The 19585-nt window shown below is 42.3% G+C and overlaps 2 protein-coding genes across 3 annotated transcripts; one reads left to right on the forward strand and one right to left on the reverse strand.

Annotated features, from left to right (window-relative positions):
* Window positions 1-600: 600 nt before the first annotated feature.
* On the reverse strand, window positions 601-10412 carry ppef1 (protein phosphatase, EF-hand calcium binding domain 1). Of its 2 annotated transcripts, none has more exons than XM_035155745.2 (19): window positions 10254-10412; window positions 9402-9593; window positions 8112-8144; window positions 7755-7882; window positions 7313-7373; window positions 5577-5740; window positions 5397-5511; window positions 5036-5082; window positions 4691-4857; window positions 4542-4578; window positions 4290-4439; window positions 3533-3693; window positions 3187-3424; window positions 2924-3109; window positions 2713-2855; window positions 2192-2298; window positions 1939-2102; window positions 1729-1813; window positions 601-1652 (listed from the first exon to the last, which is right to left on the reverse strand). In XM_035155745.2, exons 2-19 carry the CDS (start codon window positions 9502-9504, stop codon window positions 1447-1449), a joined length of 2295 nt encoding a protein of 764 aa, XP_035011636.2. In that variant the 5' UTR covers window positions 9505-9593; window positions 10254-10412; the 3' UTR covers window positions 601-1446. The 2 variants fall into 2 exon arrangements, with proteins under 2 accessions (XP_035011636.2, XP_035011627.2); XM_035155736.2 differs by having other exon boundaries at window positions 2192-2301.
* A 2615-nt stretch (window positions 10413-13027) lies between these two features.
* Window positions 13028-19578, forward strand: rs1a (retinoschisin 1a). Its single transcript, XM_035162931.1, has 6 exons — window positions 13028-13161; window positions 13490-13515; window positions 13729-13855; window positions 16185-16326; window positions 17300-17495; window positions 18116-19578. Exons 1-6 carry the CDS (start codon window positions 13107-13109, stop codon window positions 18266-18268), a joined length of 699 nt encoding a protein of 232 aa, XP_035018822.1. The 5' UTR covers window positions 13028-13106; the 3' UTR covers window positions 18269-19578.
* Window positions 19579-19585: the final 7 nt, after the last annotated feature.

The following is a 19585-nucleotide window of genomic DNA, read 5'->3' on the forward strand; positions in this document are numbered from 1 at the left end:
TGTCTTCACCTTACAATGTAAGGATTTACATTGTGGGAACTTCCTTTTTGTCCCCATAATTGAAGACGTTTTCCCATAATGTGACTGTGTAACAGATTTAGGATCTCGCAACATGAGCAATACCTGGACCACACACACACACACACACACACTGAAGCACAGTGTAGAAACACAGAAATATAAAGTACTCTAAAAAAGCTATTTTAGTGAACAGTTGAACAAGACTAACTTTAGCAGCTGCGTGTTTCTATTCCTGTGTGTGTTCCCACTTCAGGAACATCACCTGTACAACTTGTATCAGCTGATGCACCTACACATGTTCCACCCTCATACAGTTACATGATCTTTTTGTGAGAATTGTGTTGATTCAGTGTCCTGTTGTTACTGAGGTAAGTTGTACTGGACGACAGATGCTATTGTCAGGGTGGGCAAAATGTCAAGAGTTCAGGATTTATTGGAACGATCCGGGGGTCAAAAGCCAGGTAGTCAGTCAGGTAGCAAACAAATCCGATAATGAGCAGGCAAAAGGGAATCCAGGGTCCAGAAAGCAGGTCAGAGATGAGATCAGGCAAAACAGATAAAGCAGGGAAATCGCTGGACGATCTGGCAGAGAACAAAGGAATGAGCTTGTAGATATACTGGGTGAGTAATGACTAATGGAGTCTGGGGGTGGGGCAGGTAATGATATCCGTGTGACTACGTGATGCAGAGCAGAAGGGAGTGGCTGCCATCTGATATGCCATGAGAGTTAGTGATGCACAAAATAAGAAAACAGACAATGAAACTGTTAAGATCTGGCTGAAGTCGTGACAGCTATATGTTGAACCATTTTTCACCCAACACACTCACATACATATTAAACACATCTGATTATAATTCAGTCCAGTCAACACCAGCACTATGACCTTAACGCTAAAACATGCAACATCATGAACACACGTTTACATTTAATGTGTTTAACGTGTACGAAGGCAAACTCACCGAGGTCGTCGGAGATCAACACTTGAATGATGACAGAACCAGCTGCACTCTGATTGGACTCTTCTTGTCATAATTCATAATTTAACTTCAGCTTTTCAGTTGTTTACATGTTTTATTCACTCTCAATGTTTTTATACAAATACAAATCTCCTTTACACATCTACTTTTTTATACAAATACAAATATATTCTACAAATACAAATATGTTTATATACATGTACAAACCTTATTTACAGCTACAAACTGTTTCTGAACATTGCTTCACAAGCTTTGTGACCCTAATTGGAACCCATACTATAAATGTAAGTACATCATTATGTTATATCAGCTGGATTACTCTAAAACTTCTAAACTGATTCCCATGAGATGTGAGAATGTCTTTATTTTTGCTTTCCTACTTTCCTTTTTTCCATTCTTTTCTTTACTGATCACAACTTCCAAGTTTCAGTATTCCGATCAATCCCTTCACGAACACTTGAGTGGCTGATCCTTGTTGTCCAGTTTGTGTACGACTCTGAAGGCCTCCAGGAACTCAGTAAAGTCAATGCTGCCGTCCTTGTTGAAGTCGATACTGCGAGCCAGCTCATCGATGGCCCTGTCGTCGATGTCAACGCCCAGGTGAGCGCTGAACAGACGCCAGGTGTGACGGAACTCCTCGGTGGAGATCAGACCTGAGCACGACACACACTCAGACTTAATGTTGAATCATCGAGACGTTGTCTTCGGAGAGACACAGTAGTTATTTACCTGAATGGTCTTTGTCTATAATGTTGAATATTATCTCGATGTCCGTCCTGTATCTGAACAGAGTTTCAGCCAAGTTTGGAGCGACCTAACACAAGAGGGAGAGGAAAGAAAGTAAATAGATGGTAGACACCGAAAACTCTTGATGTGTTTAGTAAAGTACTATATTACAGTACTTAGAAGTACTGTGGGACACTACTTGTTTACTCTGACCATAGGCAGAGCAATCCCTGTGCTCATGTCCTCAAAGCAGGACTGATACTCCACACTGCCATCTGCTGTCAGACGGCACAAGTGTGGACGGAGAGTCCTCCAGGGCAGGTCCAGTCTCAGCACAGACTCCAGCACCTGAGCCCACTCACTGACCGACAAATGACCTGAAAGAAGATATGCTGACATATAACATGTATGACATGTGAACACGTGTTTATAAAAGAGGTAAATAAACAGGGAGGGTAAAGGTCACCGGTGCTGTTCTGGTCGAACTGCTGGAAGCCCGTCACCAGCTCAGAGCGATGGGTGAACAGCTTCTCCTTCAAGGCCCTGAGAGCGGAGCCTTCAGCCACTCGGACTCTGCTAAGACAAAGGTAAACATATCATTTACAAATCTCTATCATTATTTATTAGCTTCTCCCATTAATCATTTTGTTCATGCCATTATCTGCAGATTGGAGCCGGAGCCGATGAAAAACTGTGTCCACTGCAGGGAATGAACCTGGGAATTAATGCCAATTGTATCCATTCTCATTACAGACTAAAACCAGATGTTAGTGGGTTATTTGATCTGTGAAAAAGAGGCTTGAGTGTGAAATTTGGTGAAGATTGATTGAATTCAAGGGGACTGTTGGGCCTTGGAGGAGGTTCACGCTCTACAGAGAGATCTTCTAGTTGTTTGAATGAACATTAAATCGACTAACAGCCTCAGCACTAAAACTCCCAGCTGTGGTTATACAAACATATACAGAACACATCAGACACAAGCTGTACCTCTGAGTCAGGGTGAGTTTGCGTGTTGTGCGGCTGACTTGGTACTGGTAGAAGCGGGGAACCAGCTCCCTCCCCAGTTTGATGTATGCACCGCGGTTACTTCCCTCCTCATAGTAGTTGGACGCGGAGAAAATGGTGATCACCTGCAGAGCAAACGTTTATTCCTCCAGTTGCAAACCTATTAGACAACATTTTACTGCACTGCGTCTACCTGTCCACCGTGACAGAGCTCATATCCCTCCTGTTTGCACTCGTGGGACCTGATGAGCAGCTGGAGTCCGTGTTGGAGCAGCAGCCTCTGGGTGACGTCAGGGCCGAAGTAGCAGCCTCCTCCTCTGAACGTGTTGGGACTGCAGCCCGCTTGGGTTTTGGGGTCACTCCACAATATGTCCACTATCTGCAAACGAGAGGAAAGCTGATGAACAAGACGCAGAACTCAATCACAATGGAACAATATTAATTCCTGCCTCTGACCTGTTTCCATTCCCGATCATGCGGCGGCGGTGCGGGAGGGGGAACAGAGGACAGAGAGTCCAGGAAAGGCACTTGGAGGACATTGATGGTGTAAGGCATGCTGGGAGAAGATGGGCACGGACGAGGCGAGAGGCAGGATGGAGTCCGAGGTGAGCAGATGGAAGAGGAGGAGGACGAGGAGGAGGAGGAAGAACTGGAGGCGGCGCTGTCTTGTCGGCTGAACCCACGTTGCCTCTTCCTTTAGAAAAAAAAGGGACAGAAAACGAGAGTCTGCCATTTTCAGACGTCTAATTGTACATTTGAACTTTGTAACATCTGTAGGCATCTGCGTTCTGAGGCATCTGACCTCAGACTGGGTGTTAATTGGTTCCTTTGGTTCTTGCTTTGGCTTCGACTGCTGCTGGGACGAGAGGCGTCTGTCAATCTCATTCTTTTTGCCTGTCTGCAGGACTGACCGATGTCCAGCTGCTCCAGACTGCGTCGGGGAAACTTCAGCGCAGATTTCAACTGGAGGGGAAGAGGATAAGGGAAGACAGACATAAAGAGACAATAAAGATATTTGACATTCAAACGGACACGTTAGGCTGCACAGAACTCAGATTCATGAACTATTCTCTCAGAAATCAACAAATGTGTTGAAAAAACCATGTAAACATTCCTGAATCAGCCCCCTGGGTTCTTGCCTGACACATCCTTCCACTAAGTTTCCTGGTAATTCACCCTGGAGTTTTCGTGTAATCTTGCTAATAAACCAACCAGCCAACAAACAAACGGGCCGGGGTGAAAACATAACCTCCTACTACCTGGCAAAGTAGTTAAATTAGTCCATGAGTAGTAATTTAATTAGCACTGTTTGTAATCCAGGCTTGCAGCCGCCAAACACAGTTACTAACAGGCTGTTGAAGAAAGTCTGACATGTCAGAGACTAACAACCCAGATATTTTACTCAGTGGTCGGTGGAGATCACAACTAAATAGAGAGAAATTGACATGTGAATCTGTCAGTATGTTTTAAAAAAAAGCTCTTTTCTGACCTCTAGTGGTCTAAACTGATTCATGCAGTTAAAAGAGGACAGAGGATGAAGGTTGACTGTGTCCGCAGACCTTGTGTCTCTCTATGGAGCTGAGGAAGTCCAGGTCAGTCTGGTCCGATATTCCTCCATGTACAATCAGGATCTTCCCGTCGATGACTGTTGCGACGGGCAGGAGGCTGAAAATGTCCTGAAACAGCTGCAGGATCTCGTGGCCGTGAGTCTGCACCGTCACACACAGCATAAAAAAAGAAGGAAAATAGTAATAATTAGTTCTGTGCATAACAAAAGCAGAAAAATGACATGGATCTGGACTTCTCTCTACCTTGTACTTCTGCATCACCTCTTTTGTGAACCCGTATCTGAAAGAGCGACGGAACAAAAATCGCACTCAGATCATTTTTAACGCTCATATTTGTGGCAGACAAAGATGCATTTACGCTTTACTTCATTTCTACTCTTGTTTTCATCCACCTGAGATTCATGATGTGGTCTTCGTGGTTTCCGCGATTCAGGTGCATGTAGTCGGGGTAGAGCAGAAGATAAGCAAACAGGAGGACGACCACTTCCATTGACTTTTTCCCACGGTCCACAAAGTCCCCGTTAAACACATATGGCGTCTCCGCAGAGGGGAGGCCGTTCTGAATAACACAAACATACCATAACATAAAGAAAAACGTAAAATCAGATCTTAGAGGTGTTTTCAAATGTTACAAATGTTTGCATGTTTGAATCCTTTGTGCATTTCCATAAAATCCACATGTGATTTTGCTGTAAAATATGTAATAAGTGAAAATAATGAAAGAAATATAGCTGTACCTTATAAAATATGAGCAGTAAATCATCAAGCCTCCCATGTAGATCACCTGTAACAAAAGGAGAATGAAGGTAAAGCATGCTAAATGAATCATTGTGTGTTTTTGTTTTGTTCACAAGTATTCTTGAGTCTAATGAGATGCGGCTGTGCAGGAGGAAGTAGCTCTGGAACAGACGTGAAGTGGCTTATCAGTGTGCAAATAAACAAGACCCTCCTTCTCGGAACGATGCCATTAAGATACAGTCTAAACACATCAGTGGTCGTTTAACCAATAAGTGGGTCACTCATTTATTCAGGGCCACAGTGTGTAGCACGGTTTTTTTTAGCATTGAATTAAGTGAGAGTGAAGCCATGTTCACCCACCACATATTGTGATATCATTGATGTAGGATGTTGACAGGTGGATGATGTTGGGCATCTGCTTCAGGAGTTTTTTGGTCTCGTACAGCAGCTGCAGAACATATCTGGCGTGCAGAGTCTGTGTGGAAGAAAGAGGAATGAGTCCACGGGAGTGAGAAACAGCGAAGACACTCGTTTGGTTACCTGCTGCTCTTTGAATGCACTGAGCAGAGCGTTCGTGTCAGAGACGGAGAGAGGAAACGACAGTCGGGGCCCGGCGTACGACTCCGGAACGGGGATCTGGTCGTAGCACCTCTCTCTGTCCAACCAGGGGTCGACCAGCGGGTCCAGCAGCTGGGAGATCAGGTCTGGAGGTCACAGTGAGCGGAGCTGTGAACATACGGAGCTCCAGACTTCTTCTCTTACATGTTTTTAGTCCACAAAACATACAATCCTATGTTGTTCAAGGCCAAATGATTAATTAACACCTGACAAATCAAGGTATTTATCATCATTTAGTTGTGATCATTGATCTGCTCAAGAGAAATGTCCATCTATCCATACATCCATTACCTATAGCCAACCACTTATCCTTAGAGTCACAGGGGGGTGCTGGAGCTAATCCCAGCTGACGTTGGGTGAGAGGCTGGTTACACCAGGTCGCCAGCATATCACAGACCAACATACAGAGACAAACATTCATACTAACATTCACCTACGGCCAATTTAGGGCCAATCTGCACGTCTTTCTGATGTGGGAGGAAGTACTCGAGAATAATAACCGACAATGGGAGGACATGCAAACTCCACACTGAAGGAATCTAACCAAGCTGGCGATTTGAACCACTGCACCACCGTGCCACTCAAGAATGATAAGTGGAATTAAAAAAAAAGGGGATAATCTTGGTTCATTTTCAATTGTAAAGATTGTGTCCGTGTGTAAATTGGATAAAGAGGTTTAACCAGCTGAATTAAAACATATTCCATGAACATATTTTCCTCTGTAGTTCCTTGTAATAAACGGCTCAACACTGCACCAAATCCATCTCTGCATGATCTCACTGGGGTGTATTGAAAAAGCACTTCATTATGCTAATAAAAACTGATGGCCTGTAATATATGCACATGAAAAACCGGGTATGAACAAACCTCCTCCTATACAGGCCCAGATACCTCTTTTAAAAAGTCTGTTCCCCTATTGAGGTCTGTTCGATCATGTGTTCTATTCTGTCACACAAACACAGATGCTGTGGATGATTAAAACACAGTCTGGTCTGGTGCATCACAGACTCAATGTAAACCCACGACGAGGACGTGCTGCAGATGCTGCAATAAGGACTGACCTAAGGATTAGCTTGTCAATGGAGCATTATGCTTTTTAGCTGGATGAGTGGGTCACTACACACTGAGAGCCAGAGCTGTGTCAGTGCAGCACATCAACACACTGGCCTCCACATCCACGGCAGTTGCTAAGTAACAGGGTGTACGCAATGGGTTTTCTAATCTCGACTAAAACGCAGTGGCATGACTAACACTGGTGTTAATTTGATGTAAATAAAAATACACGTCTATTTAAAATCTTCCTGTGTAAGAAAATGTTCAAAACATCCATTTAACACCATTTGATGATTCAAATCAAACTTTATCTCTATTTACTGAATTTGTCAAAACTTGACTTCTTTCCTCGTTCAACCATGAAAAGTTACGTGCACAGCTAAAACAAATACATGAGTAAAAGTTACAATTGAGCAGAATGACCTCACAGAATGAAATTTCAGGAGGTCACAGTTAAGTCACAGGTTTTTACCACACACACACACACACACACACACACACACACACACACACACACACACACACACACACACACACACACACACACACACACACACACAACCACACACAACAAACTTCTCTCCGTTTAAGAGTTGGCTTCTAACCTGGCCCACTTCCATTCAGCTGAGTGACGTTGTCCAGCATGAAACTGAAGAAACTGGAGAGCTGATGAAGGAAAGAAAAACTAGAGTCATCTCCTTGTGGTTGTTTGACTCAACCAGTGCAGTTTAAGTCTACATACATTCTGTTTTCAGACTCATATAAGGTCACGTGACCTTTGACAACTTCATGTTTAAGAGGCCAAAAACATGTGAGGAAACCATGACCTTGAACTTTGACCTTTAAATTCGAATCAGTTCATCTATGACTCCAAGTGAAGGTTTGTACCAAATTTAAAGAATTTACCTCACAGCATTCTTGTGAAATCCTGTTCACAAGAATGGTACATAAGTACATACAGAAAAACCTGAAAACATAATGCCTCTGGCCAAAATCTATAGACACTATATATGATGCTTCTGAAAATGATCAAACACCGTCAGTCACCTGCAGCTGGTCCTGTTCTCCGGCGTACTCTATCGACTGGAAGATGTTCCACGTGTACCTGCGTCTCATCTCAAGACGGGCCATGTAGCGCCGGTACCATCGCTGGATCAAAACTGCCGCCTTCATAGCTACAACACAAACACATGTCACATTTGAATCTGAATAGGAGACATGACATCACATGCACACAGCCCATGAATGTGACACGTGAGGCTGGAGCACAGCGTGTCCGTGAAGATTGGATCCTGAATCAAAAGTAGAAGCTAAATCTTGTGTATTTTCTCATCAGGTAAATGTGTACAAATGCACACGACTGGTACGTCACAGGCTGATGTTTACAGATGAGCAGGTTCTTACTCAGAGCCGGGGTGGTCGTCTTCACGGCTTCATCTGTGACGGGAAAAACTACAGTTCAGCTTAAGAAACAGGTAATTAAATAAGATCACGTGCAAGGCAGACACACACACACAGAAATAACAAGACACAGGGGAGGTCATGAGCAACAATGAGCCTGGAAAAACTGAGCAAATTAAAAGAGCTTTTGGGAGAAACAGCTCTCATTAAACAGAGGAGAGATGACAGGCTGCAAAGGAAGAAACGCACCATCTGTCAGACATCTGCAGAGTGCACACGTGCATGTTTTAACATCCCACTGGGGACATTAACCTGGATGCACACTAACCTACAGGGCGCTAGTGTCACCGTGCAGATGGAAGTTAAGGTCCCGATGAGTAGAGTTTGCTTTGAGGGTTAGGTTTTGAGGTTGTGTGTGTTTTTGTTTGTACAATTGAAAAATTATTAGATTCCTACAACACAAACCAACTGAGTAAAGGACAAAACCACAACACTGCCATGACTACAGCTAATAATAATATTACAGTATTTCAGGAGCACTGAATAATGTTACACATGCTACTTCGAGGAGATCGACAGAGCAAGAATTGTAATTCAACATTAAAAACTAAATAAACTGAATTTTGTTTTGTTTTACATGAGCACAAATGACTTTAAATATAACCATGTCATATTTAGTATCTGGTTTAACTAAGATGTTTTTAGTTTGGATTAGTCTGTGGATACCTTTCTCTTTTTATTCCAATCAATTTTTTTTTTTAATGAAAGAAATAACGAGTTCACAATTTCATAGGGTCCGAGGTAACTTCTTCAGGTGTGCAAATTATTCAAGTATTCATGTATTATGGGCCTTCTGGTGTTTTTCATTATTCTTGTCATCGTGTTATTCTTGTAACACATGAGAAGCTGCAAGAATATACGACATGGTTGAACTTTCTTAATGGATTTTCTTTGAGCCTTTGATTGATCGGTGAACTTAGTTCCTGCTCTAGTTTTCATTACGGTGAGGAGATTAAAAACTGGGGTGTCAGAGTGTGTGGGCTTTAATATGTGATATGGAGTCTGATATAGAGTCTGCGATCTCTTTTATTGGGCTTTGCTAAAAAGCACTTGTGATCCAATTAGTCTCCGACACTTCAGGTCCTCAGCTCACACACACCAGGTGTATGAACATGCCTGCTCTTAATTTGATACTGCTGTGATGGTTCACACCTTTCCAGAGGTCAGAACTTTCCAGCCGACAGGGACAAAGGAAACACGAGTCAGTCCTGGACAGATTTAAACTACACCTGCCTTTTGAGCCTGACAGATTTTCTGCACTCTCCTGCAAACCAGCTGCACCCGTTTCCACTTTCTTCCCTTGTGTTTCCGTGGTAACAGAGGTGCCACATCCCATGATGACCAGCAGGGAGGTCCCGGGTTCACATTAGTCTGAAGTTCCCAGAACTGGCAACAGTGGCGTCATGTGACCGTTCGCACAGGAACCTGAAAAGTACAAGAACACTGGTGTTTTCAGGCAGATCTGGTGCAGTGACTGACTGACTGACTGAATGTGTGTGTGTTTCATTCTCTGCATCTTCACACGTCAGACTTCTCCTCATCCGGAAGTCAGACTCACAGCAACAGGGTTCGACTCAATAAGTGGCAGCTCTCCTGGAAAACCAGTTTGTGTTCATCCACCTCTCCAATCATTGTTTCCTCCACCAAGGAGGTTATGTTTTCACCCCTGTCCGCCTGTTTGTGTGGTGGGGGGGATGTAGTATGGGTCAGGGAGGAGACTTTTTAAATTGTGAGGGCAGATCCAGGAGTTTTAAATCACATGCTGATCGTAATCTGGCAGAGAAACAAACACACCAACAAAAGGACAGGGGTGGAAACAACCTCCTTATGGCCGCAGGTAACCTAGTCAGCAGTTTGCATGACAATGACTCATCACAAACAAATGCAGTGATAAAACTAATAAGCTGGTAAATGTCGGATCCTCCTGCAGCTCCGTCTCTCAGCTCCCGCCTCCTTGGAAGAAACGTGCGGAACAAATCAAACCCACCTCGCGTCACTTTCCCACATTTTCACTCTGCAACATTTCCCAAAGACGCGCTCACTTCACGCACGAGGCGCAAGTACAAATAAATCAATGGCTCCTACCTGCGGCGCGAGTCCGCGCGATCCGGAAATCCTGAAGGGGACTGAACGATCCACGAAGGAGGAGGAGGAGGAGGAGGAGAAACAAGATGAGTTACACGATGTTGAGAGTGGCGCAGGTGATGGAGCAGGGAAGAGGAGGAAGAGGAACACAGGAGGAGGAGGAGGAGCAGCAGCAACACGTCAGAAATGTTTCCCAGGTAACTGCCTTGAGAGGCCACTTTAAAATTAGTGATTTTTAAAATATATTGTATTTATATTAAATTAAATGTATTACATCATATTTTGATTCATATTTCTATTCAAGTTTTATATGTTTTACTTAAACTGCTTATTTAATATATTTCCAGTTACATTTTTTTTAATAGAATTTATTTATTTATTAACTTTTGTCAATCCAGTATATATAATATATATACACACACAACCACATACAGTCAGCTCGCACCATACTTGACGATTACATTCGTCATCTCTAAAAACCAGTGCAAAGAAAATATGAATTATTCTTATAATAAACACTTAACTCACTAAAATAGAAGTGTTAGTTTGAAATAAAATGAAAATGATATTCATGCTGCAGCCCATGTTTACCATGAAGCACAATTTCACCCTTCATTTTTTTTGATAGCAACCATCTTGTCCTGCTTTGTTCATTGGGTTTTCATGATGTCTGAACACTGAAGGTCGTCCAGGACCAAGTCTACATGTCTGACCTCCAGAGGATCAGACCTCAGGTAGAGCCTCGGACCAGAATACCACAGGTCGAAGGTCAAAGTTGAACTCCACACACAGCAATGCTCCAATTTGCTTTGCCACGCCACAGGAAGCAAATGTTGATCCGTTCACCTCCTCACTCTCGTGGATTGGACGTGAAGCGGAGGCTCGGTACTGATATATTCACGCATGTGCGACTGGGCCCTGACAGAGCAGATTAAAAGCCGGGTCACACAAGCATATGTGCGAGTTAGGGATCAAAGAAAAGTCAGTTATGTGGCCCAGTGCATGTAGTTCACCTTGGAGTTGCATTTATGTGACTGTGCCGTTAACCGAACTTGAGCTGGAAGTGAAAGCTCACATTTTAATGGCTAAAATAAAAAAAGTTGGATGAAGAGGTGTGGCCTACTGGAAAAAAGAAAAACACTTAATTTAAAAAGCACCTCTCAAGGAAGGCAGTCAGAGGAAGCGAAAATTGACAGATTTGAAATTAAAATGTTTTGAATTTCAAATTGTGCAAACACAACACTCTACTGCCAGAGATTAGTAGTCAATGTTAATTTATTAAGAGACTTAACATGAAAAAAAATTGCACTTTGCATAAAGACAGTTTAAAAATTAAGAACTTTTTAAAATATTTGTACATTTTTTGTTTAGCTCAAGTCTGGACTGTTCATGCAGCAGCTCTCGTGCACATCCTCTGCTGGACTAGTGTGACAGCAGCGTGGATCTCCTGCAGAGTGACCACCTTCAGTCTGTTGCTCCTCGACAGCCGGGACGCCTCCGAGCTCACCAGACGGAGCAGGACTGGTCTGGGTAAACTGAGCCGACTGGTCAGGAAGTCCGGACTCCTCATCCCAGCTGGACGAACCTGCAGGAGAGACGAAGAGTCACAGGGAGGTTTGAGTATCACTTAATTAGCAGAGAACTCTGGCCCTGGTCTGAATGCAAAGGCCTTCAACCCATCCTATGAAGGTTTTTTCTTTATCTTCTAGGACGTTAAGGTCGTCCAATGAAAGACATTCTAAATGCCACACATCTACACGTCACCATTTTTGCTGTTGTGCTGACCTCTTTATGAGCTCTGTACATGAGAGAGCAGTGGGCTTGAATCCTCTTCTTTGTTGGAGGAGGAGGAATCCTGCGAGTTGTTTGGACAGTAGCCTTCATTTTGTTGAGTCACTTCTCTCAAAAACAAAAGAAATCCACTCACTTACACGCTTCCAGCAGCAGTTTTTCTAAGGCCCCAGATAATGAGAGGAGGTGAGAGCAGAGTGTGCGATGGAGACGAGAGGAGGAGGTTTTAATGAACACAGATTGAAAACAGCTTTCCTTAATTGGACTCAATTACTTTCACCCACCTGCTTTTAAAGAGTGTGACCTCAGACGTCTGTATCCTCAGTGTGTCTACACTCACACCACACTTCAGTGAGAAGTATCCTAGATGCCTGGAAATCATTATAGAATATATATATATATATATGAATATATAAATGTATATATTTATATACATTTATATATACATTTGTTTGGGGAATTTTTATATAGTTTTACATTTTTACAAAGCAGAACATTCCTTGACATAGGACCTCTGTCCAAATTTTTTTATAATGAATATATTAATATTAAAAATAATAATAATTTTACAGAGAATAGGGTTGAATCTATCTATCTATCTATCTGTCTATCTATCCATCTATCTGTCTATCTCTATATCTCTGTCTCTGTCAACCTTCTGCTCAATCATATGGGGCCATCACAAGGCCCAGCATCAGCCATCACCACCCTCTAACCCTTCTTCTCTCTCACTGACTTTGACACACACACACACACACACACACACACACACACACACACACACACACACACACACACACCATGGTGGCTTTACGTTTTTTGTTTTTTTCCTCTGGAATTTGTGACCTGACCCACATGAGTGTGCAGTGATTTGCAGAAGGCATGGTGGTGGTGTTGATGGTGGTGGATGAACAGCTGCAGGAGAGGCTTTGTCAGATAGGGGACGGCATTAGGTAAGACCATTAGTGTCCCGTGGATTATTGTAATCCAGCCTCTCCATCACTTCATGGTTTGGTTGCTCAGTCTACAGTCGGTCTGGTCTGGTTTGAGGCAGGTTGGAAGATGGCTCTCGACATGCAGCGTTTCCTGCTCCCCCTGCTTCTCCTGGGTGCTAACGGTACGAATTCTGTCTTTACACTCTGGACCTTGTGCTGCTGTGGTGTTATGAAAACATGATCTGTGTTTAGTTATTTCCCAATATTGGATTTAAAATGTGTCAGAAAACCTTTAACTTGGGGTTTAACTTGGGGTTTCTCTCACTGTCCATGTTTGGAGACATTATCTTTGATTATTTGTCTGTGTAGTATTTAATTGACCTTTTTAAATCTGTGGTTATTGATGCACAGACTGTTTTCTTGAATGAGTAACTACTCATCCTAACAGTGTGGTTTACTCTCTTTTCTTCACCGGATGCGTGGACCTTGTTTTATCCTCTGCTCGGACAGTGTTCGTCTGCATCTATGCTCAAGAGGTACGAAAACGACACAACTAATATTTTTGCTTGTCAAATGATTTTCACGTAAATCTGCAGTAATGAGATATTAGAAGGTTCAGTCTCTGCACCATTGTTTTTGCAGTTATCCATGAAATGATCCTTTTTAAAATAATGGCATGTGTGTATTTAGTTTCTGATGACATTATTTTGAAGCGCATGTATTGAAAGATGTTTGTGTGTGTGTTTTAGAATGGTGTGTCCGAGACATGGACCAGCAGGTCTTGCAAATGTGACTGTGAAGGAGGAGAAACCCCCACTGAGTTCTCCTCCATTGCGTCTGGCTCCTCCATGGTGCGAGGAGTCGACTGCATGCCAGGTAATAAATAACCTTCAAATGCAGTTATGGGGGAAAACACACACATGATAACCTGTGACTTTCTTTAAAACACACACACTTCTTTAGTGCTAAATTAATTGTTATCAAAAAATGTATCTTTTGTTTCCTTCAGTTTAAGAATTGTTTTGGTCTTATTTCAAATGAGGCGACTCTTTGACTCAATAATAAAGGGACTTTAGATGAGTTCATCATCAAACTGTACCACAGAACTAAAACAGTACTTATAACGTGGAGCAAAGCTCTAAGCTCACAGAGCGAGTGGACGAGGACAAGAATCGAGCAGCAGATCTGCGACTAATAATTATTTTTGTTATCAATTAATGTGCTGAATATTCTTTTAAAGAAAAAATGTTTTGTTTTGTTAATAAAATCCAAAGACAAGCAATTTACTATAATACAAGACAAAATAAAACTGCAAATATTCACATTTTAGAGGCTGAAACCATTTCGTCACCAATGATTTGAACAAAACTATCAAAATGTTTGGCAGCTAAATTCCTGTCACGTCTACATACACGTAGATGTATGGACAGTTTGTATGTGTGCTTAATGGAAGCAGAGACAGAAAGAGGAGGAATCTCTATACGTTGATGAACATGCATGAGCGCATTAGACTCCAGATTTGACACCGCAGGGTGGTCATGCTCCACTGGACATCCTTGGGGATGGGGATGCAGATGGAGCCTCCATCAAGGCTGCACGGTTCTCTGAATTTACTAGTACAATAATGGAAAATGTTGTTTGTATCTGGCTGTTGATCTGCATCAAACTACACAAGTTACATAAGGACAATAATGGGATTCATGCTGTCGGTCATATTCAATATGTATACTAAGCCAGTACATGGATCCAGATGCAAACCAAAAACCATCCATTATCTATAACGCTTTTACTTTAAGAGTCGCAGGGGGGCTGGAGCCAATCGCAGCGGACATAGGGCGAAAATTCAAATTTGATGTCAAAATGAAAAAGAATTCTCACCACCACGTCCATTAGTGGCTTGTTTATAGTGTTCAATCAATCACATCATATTTATCAGCACATGGAAATCTCTATTTCTGTAAATGCTTTAAGGACCGAGTTTAATACCTAAACCTGTTTTTGAGATCTTAAACAAAAAAAAAGACTCGTGGCACCAAAGATCAAACTTGAATCGTGTCAGACTTGAAGAAGAAGAAGATGAAGAAGTTACAGCTGACGTACAGTGAACAGGGTTTTCCCTCAGTGAATCAGCGCTTGTCAACTGAGCCACAAATCACATGGCAACCGGAGACGGAGAGGAGACAGAAGTTGTGCAGATATTCATTATCTCACAACGCGATGCTCAGATTACGGGGCTGGTAATAGACTGTGCCTATATATCGCACAATCACAGAAAGCAGTAATTATCACCGCATGGAAGTTGTGCTGAGAAATGACTAACCCTCCTGTGACATTTCCTCAGTCCATCCTGGGTCTCACCTTTTGACTTCTTCCATGCATTCACCCTCTAATGTGTTTCAGGAAATACATTAGATCAGAGTTATGTAAACACTTATCTGCTGACTGACTCACATCCACGCTGCTGTATGCGTTGTAATACTGGGATTAGACAGGATGTGACCCTGCGCCAGATAGGCTTAAGCCAGTAGTAAACAAAAGCGCAGCAGACGGCTCCTACTACAGTTTCACAGTTTCTCTAAAACTTTACGGGAAAACAACTCACTCATATGCCTCTCTGTCCTCGCTCCCATTCATGGATTTATTAAGCATATTTACTAAATTGAGAACAGGACTCGCTCTGGTTTGTTTTCATATGAAGTGAGAGGTCAAAATATGAGAGCAACATGGAGCTAAAGCTGTGGCGAGGAGGGAACACGGCCATCTGTCCACCTGCCGGCCTAATGGACACCACTGATCTCTCACTGTGGAGCATTAAACTGCAGGCTTTTAGGATGGGATTATGTCACACTGGGCTGCTGACTGTGGTGGTGTGTGTGTGTGTGTGTGTGTGTGTGTGTGTGTGTGTGTGTGTGTGTGTGTGTGTGTGTGTGTGTGTGTGTGTGTGTGTGTGTGTGTGTGTGTGTGTGTGTGTGTGTGTGTGTGTGTGTGTGTGTGGATGGGAGTTGGCAGAGGTGAGGATGAAGAGCGAGGAAAGCTCTTCATCTTTCAGAGAAGCTCCCCGATGATCTGGTCACGTTTCGGTGTTGTGCTAAAACAGACGTGTTTGTGTTCCCTCCTCCGTCAGGGTGGTGACCTTGAAATCCAAGTCCAAATCTCTATTAAGTGAAAAAAACACAGCAAACTAAGTAAACGTCTCCTCCCGCAGAGTGTCCGTACCACAAACCTCTGGGCTTCGAGGCCGGGTCGGTGAATCCAGAGCAGATCACCTGCTCCAACCAGGACCAGTACACCGGCTGGTTCTCCTCATGGCTCCCCAGCAAGGCCCGGCTCAACACCCAGGGTTTCGGGTACGTCCGGGCCGACAGTTGTTCAATTCTTTACATTCACAGAGAGAAACGCTTATTTTTTTTATATTGTAAACAACAAATCTGCAGCGTTTCATATCAACATGCATTTTAAATCTGTGACAGATTAAACCTGAGGTTGTCAAAACACATTTGTTTCCATTTTTAACTCAATATGTTGTTTTCACCAGAGATGGTTGACTGTTCTGACTCTAATAAGAAATATCTTGGCCTTTTCCATCTGCGAGGAACAGGATTAGAGAAAACACGCCCATTATGTGAGATGCAGTTGGTGAGGTTGACTTGTCAATATGCTCTGAATTAAAACATTAAATAGACCAGTTAAATAAAATTACTAAATGAAACTGATGAATTATGTTCAGGATAAAAAGTTACATATTTGTTATAAAACCACCAATGGACCTTGTGTTGTACTTCTGGATTAAATCTACATCCCAGACATTTTGTTCTATTATCACTGAAAAAAACTTATAATGTATATGTTTCATATATCATTATATTGCTGGGCCTTTAAAAATCTTTCCAATACCTCAGATGAGTATAAAAGGCTCAGTCAGATTGTTTATTGAAAAATATTGTTTTAGAATCATTGACAGAATCTCTGGTTTTAAATATTGATGTGTTTACACAACAGAGAAAGAAGTAGAAAAGCTCAGGTGAACAAACAACTGATGATCTGCTTCAGTTTCAGGTTCCTCAGATTGAATGGGCTGGTTCAGAGTCAGACTCTCATTGCTTATTGGGATGATTTCATGTTGTTATTATTGCACATCATTAGTGCTGGGTGCTCTGCATGTGGAGGCTGGAGTCCGACCGACCCATTTGGTTCCGACTCGGCCTTTTGCTGTTTGTCTTCCCCATTTTACACTTTAACTTTCCTGTCAACAAAGGCAAAAAAGGCCCAAAAATATCAAAAAAATCTGTATGATAAACAAGCCTGATCCCTGTCCTGCAGGTGCGCCTGGCTCTCCAAGTTCCAGGACACCAGTCAGTGGCTGCAGATCGACCTGACGGAGGTGATGGTGGTGTCAGGGATCCTGACTCAGGGCCGCTGTGACGCTGAAGAGTGGATCACCAAGTACAGCGTTCAGTACCGCACGGACGAGAAGCTCAACTGGATCTACTACAAAGACCAGACTGGAAACAACAGGGTCAGTGGGACTCAACAACACAACACAACACTGGAGAGTTGAGGGAGGAAACATCTCAGACCTCACTGCTATTAACTCTGATCAAACTAAAGATGGCTGATGTATTGGGTTCTCCTGTTAAAGATAATCACAGTGATTGGCCTGAGAGCAAAGACATAATTAAATATTACAACAAATTATTTTATGTCTACATTTGAAGATGAAAATATTTGACTACAATCTGTCTTTTCATTTAGAAACTGTTTTTCTTAACAAAGTCTTATTCGAGAAGTTTCTTATACATTTTTGTCTTGTGTAGTAAAATCCTGGAAATTTCAAATTAAAGTGCGATTAGTTGATTGAACTGTATATTAAAAAATCATTTCAGTAATTTATTCATTGACAAATATTTGAAGGTTGCCAGGTTTTTGACAATTGGTCAAACTAAATGATTAGTCTGAAGCCATCACAATGTCATTTTGAAAGATTGTGGTTGGCATTTTTCACTTTCTTCTGATTTATATACTTATTTAATGATCAATCATAATAATTCTCCAACATTTATCCTATCTAATTATGTATATTATACTGTAATAGGACAAGTAGTAAACACCTGACCTCGCCCTTCTCTGTGTCCTCAGGTGTTTTATGGAAACTCCGACCGCTCCTCGTCTGTGCAGAATCTTTTGCGGCCGCCCATCGTGGCGCGCTACATCCGCATCCTCCCTCTCGGATGGCACACACGCATTGCTCTGCGCCTGGAGCTGCTACTCTGCATGAACAAATGCATGTGAACGTCTCCTCCCATCTCTACCCAAGGCCTTGTCCCAAAACTTCCAACTCTACCCATAAAGCCCCGTCATCACAGCGTACAACATCCATAGTTCTGACCCCCTTCCTCCAGCTACATGTAGGAAAACCCCTCAATTTCAAACAATATTCAGTTGAAAACCTTTTTAAAACGGGAGGAAAACAGTCAGACTTGTGTGATTCCATTCAAATGTCTGTTTGATATGCTCAATGAGCTTTCATTCAGCCCACTCCTCATTGTCTTTGTGTGACCCGTCTCGCTCGGGGCTTTAATTTGGTGAATTCTCAATAGATTGTTCCAGTTTCAATCAAATGGCATAAATTCAAAGCAATAATTAGGCATGATGAGGGAGCGGCAGCGTTGCTATGGAGGTTGTATCCACAGGTCTGAGACGAGCTCGCTCAAAACAACTCTTTCCTTCTGTGACAGGTCGATGAATTTCTGTCCTTCTCTCCCTTTATTTAACGATAAACGGGGAGTTTTCAGTTCTGCACCTCAGTCGGTTTCTCCTCCATATTTTCCTGGTGAATCCTGTGTTTTCCTTATCAACAAATCCCAAGAAAAGTCCCCCAAACCAATAATGAATTCTTGATTCTTGATTTCATTATATCGGCCTGTATTATGTTTGTTATCCCCAGTAATTATGAAAACACATCAGTGAGCCGCAGTGACGTGTTCCTTCATTACACGGGTGCTGTCGTTTATTCTCAGTCACCAACACGTACGCTGTCGTGCTGCTCTAAATACTCCGAGGCTCAGCGTGCATCAACTCCGTATTAATCTGCAGCTCAAAAAAATAATCCCCAACAAATGTAGTGTTTACTCCTGTTTGACTCGTGTTTGCTGAAAACTAGTCTCCAGCTGTTTTAGGAAATGACTTAGTCTTATTTTTTTTTTGGAAAGCTTTTCATCCTCAGTACAAGTGGCTTTGGAGCTGAAATCCAGGAAGTACTGAGAAAACCATTGAACATGTTTATTTTTGTCTTTTCAAAGGATTTGTTGATTTCCTCTTTCTCTTGTTGTTTGTAAATCTCAGGCACTTTTTAAAATCAATCACTTTTTAGGTGCTATATATATATATATATATATAAATATCAAGTGATGAGAAATTCACTAATATTCATATGTGGTTTTGTATCGTGGTTGTTCCTGATTTTGTTTTGTTGCCATTTCAGTTAAATTTCCCATGGTGCTTTGGGAGCACACTTTGGGAGTTTCATCGACTCTGATGACGTGTTCCTTACTGTATCTTTAATTTGCTGTTTCCTCGACTAAATAAAATACTCGTCTCACGTCCGTG

This window comes from Hippoglossus stenolepis, chromosome 1 (genome assembly GCF_022539355.2).
Source record: "Hippoglossus stenolepis isolate QCI-W04-F060 chromosome 1, HSTE1.2, whole genome shotgun sequence".
Taxonomy (NCBI): Eukaryota; Metazoa; Chordata; class Actinopteri; order Pleuronectiformes; family Pleuronectidae; genus Hippoglossus; species Hippoglossus stenolepis.

Excerpts from the sequence above, each read along its gene's own strand:
- rs1a (XM_035162931.1), top strand. The coding sequence starts at position 13,107 with ATGGCTCTCGACATGCAGCGTTTCCTGCTCCCCCTGCTTCTCCTGGGT. Across the intron at positions 13,516-13,728 it reads TCTGCATCTATGCTCAAGAG|AATGGTGTGTCCGAGACATG; the intron begins GTACGAAAACGA and ends TGTGTGTTTTAG. Across the intron at positions 16,327-17,299 it reads CTCAACACCCAGGGTTTCGG|GTGCGCCTGGCTCTCCAAGT; the intron begins GTACGTCCGGGC and ends CCTGTCCTGCAG.
- ppef1 (XM_035155736.2), bottom strand. The coding sequence starts at position 9,504 with ATGGGATGTGGCACCTCTGTTACCACGGAAACACAAGGGAAGAAAGTG. Across the intron at positions 5,512-5,576 it reads GTGCATTCAAAGAGCAGCAG|ACTCTGCACGCCAGATATGT; the intron begins GTAACCAAACGA and ends TCTTCCACACAG. Across the intron at positions 4,858-5,035 it reads TACTGCTCATATTTTATAAG|AACGGCCTCCCCTCTGCGGA; the intron begins GTACAGCTATAT and ends TGTGTTATTCAG.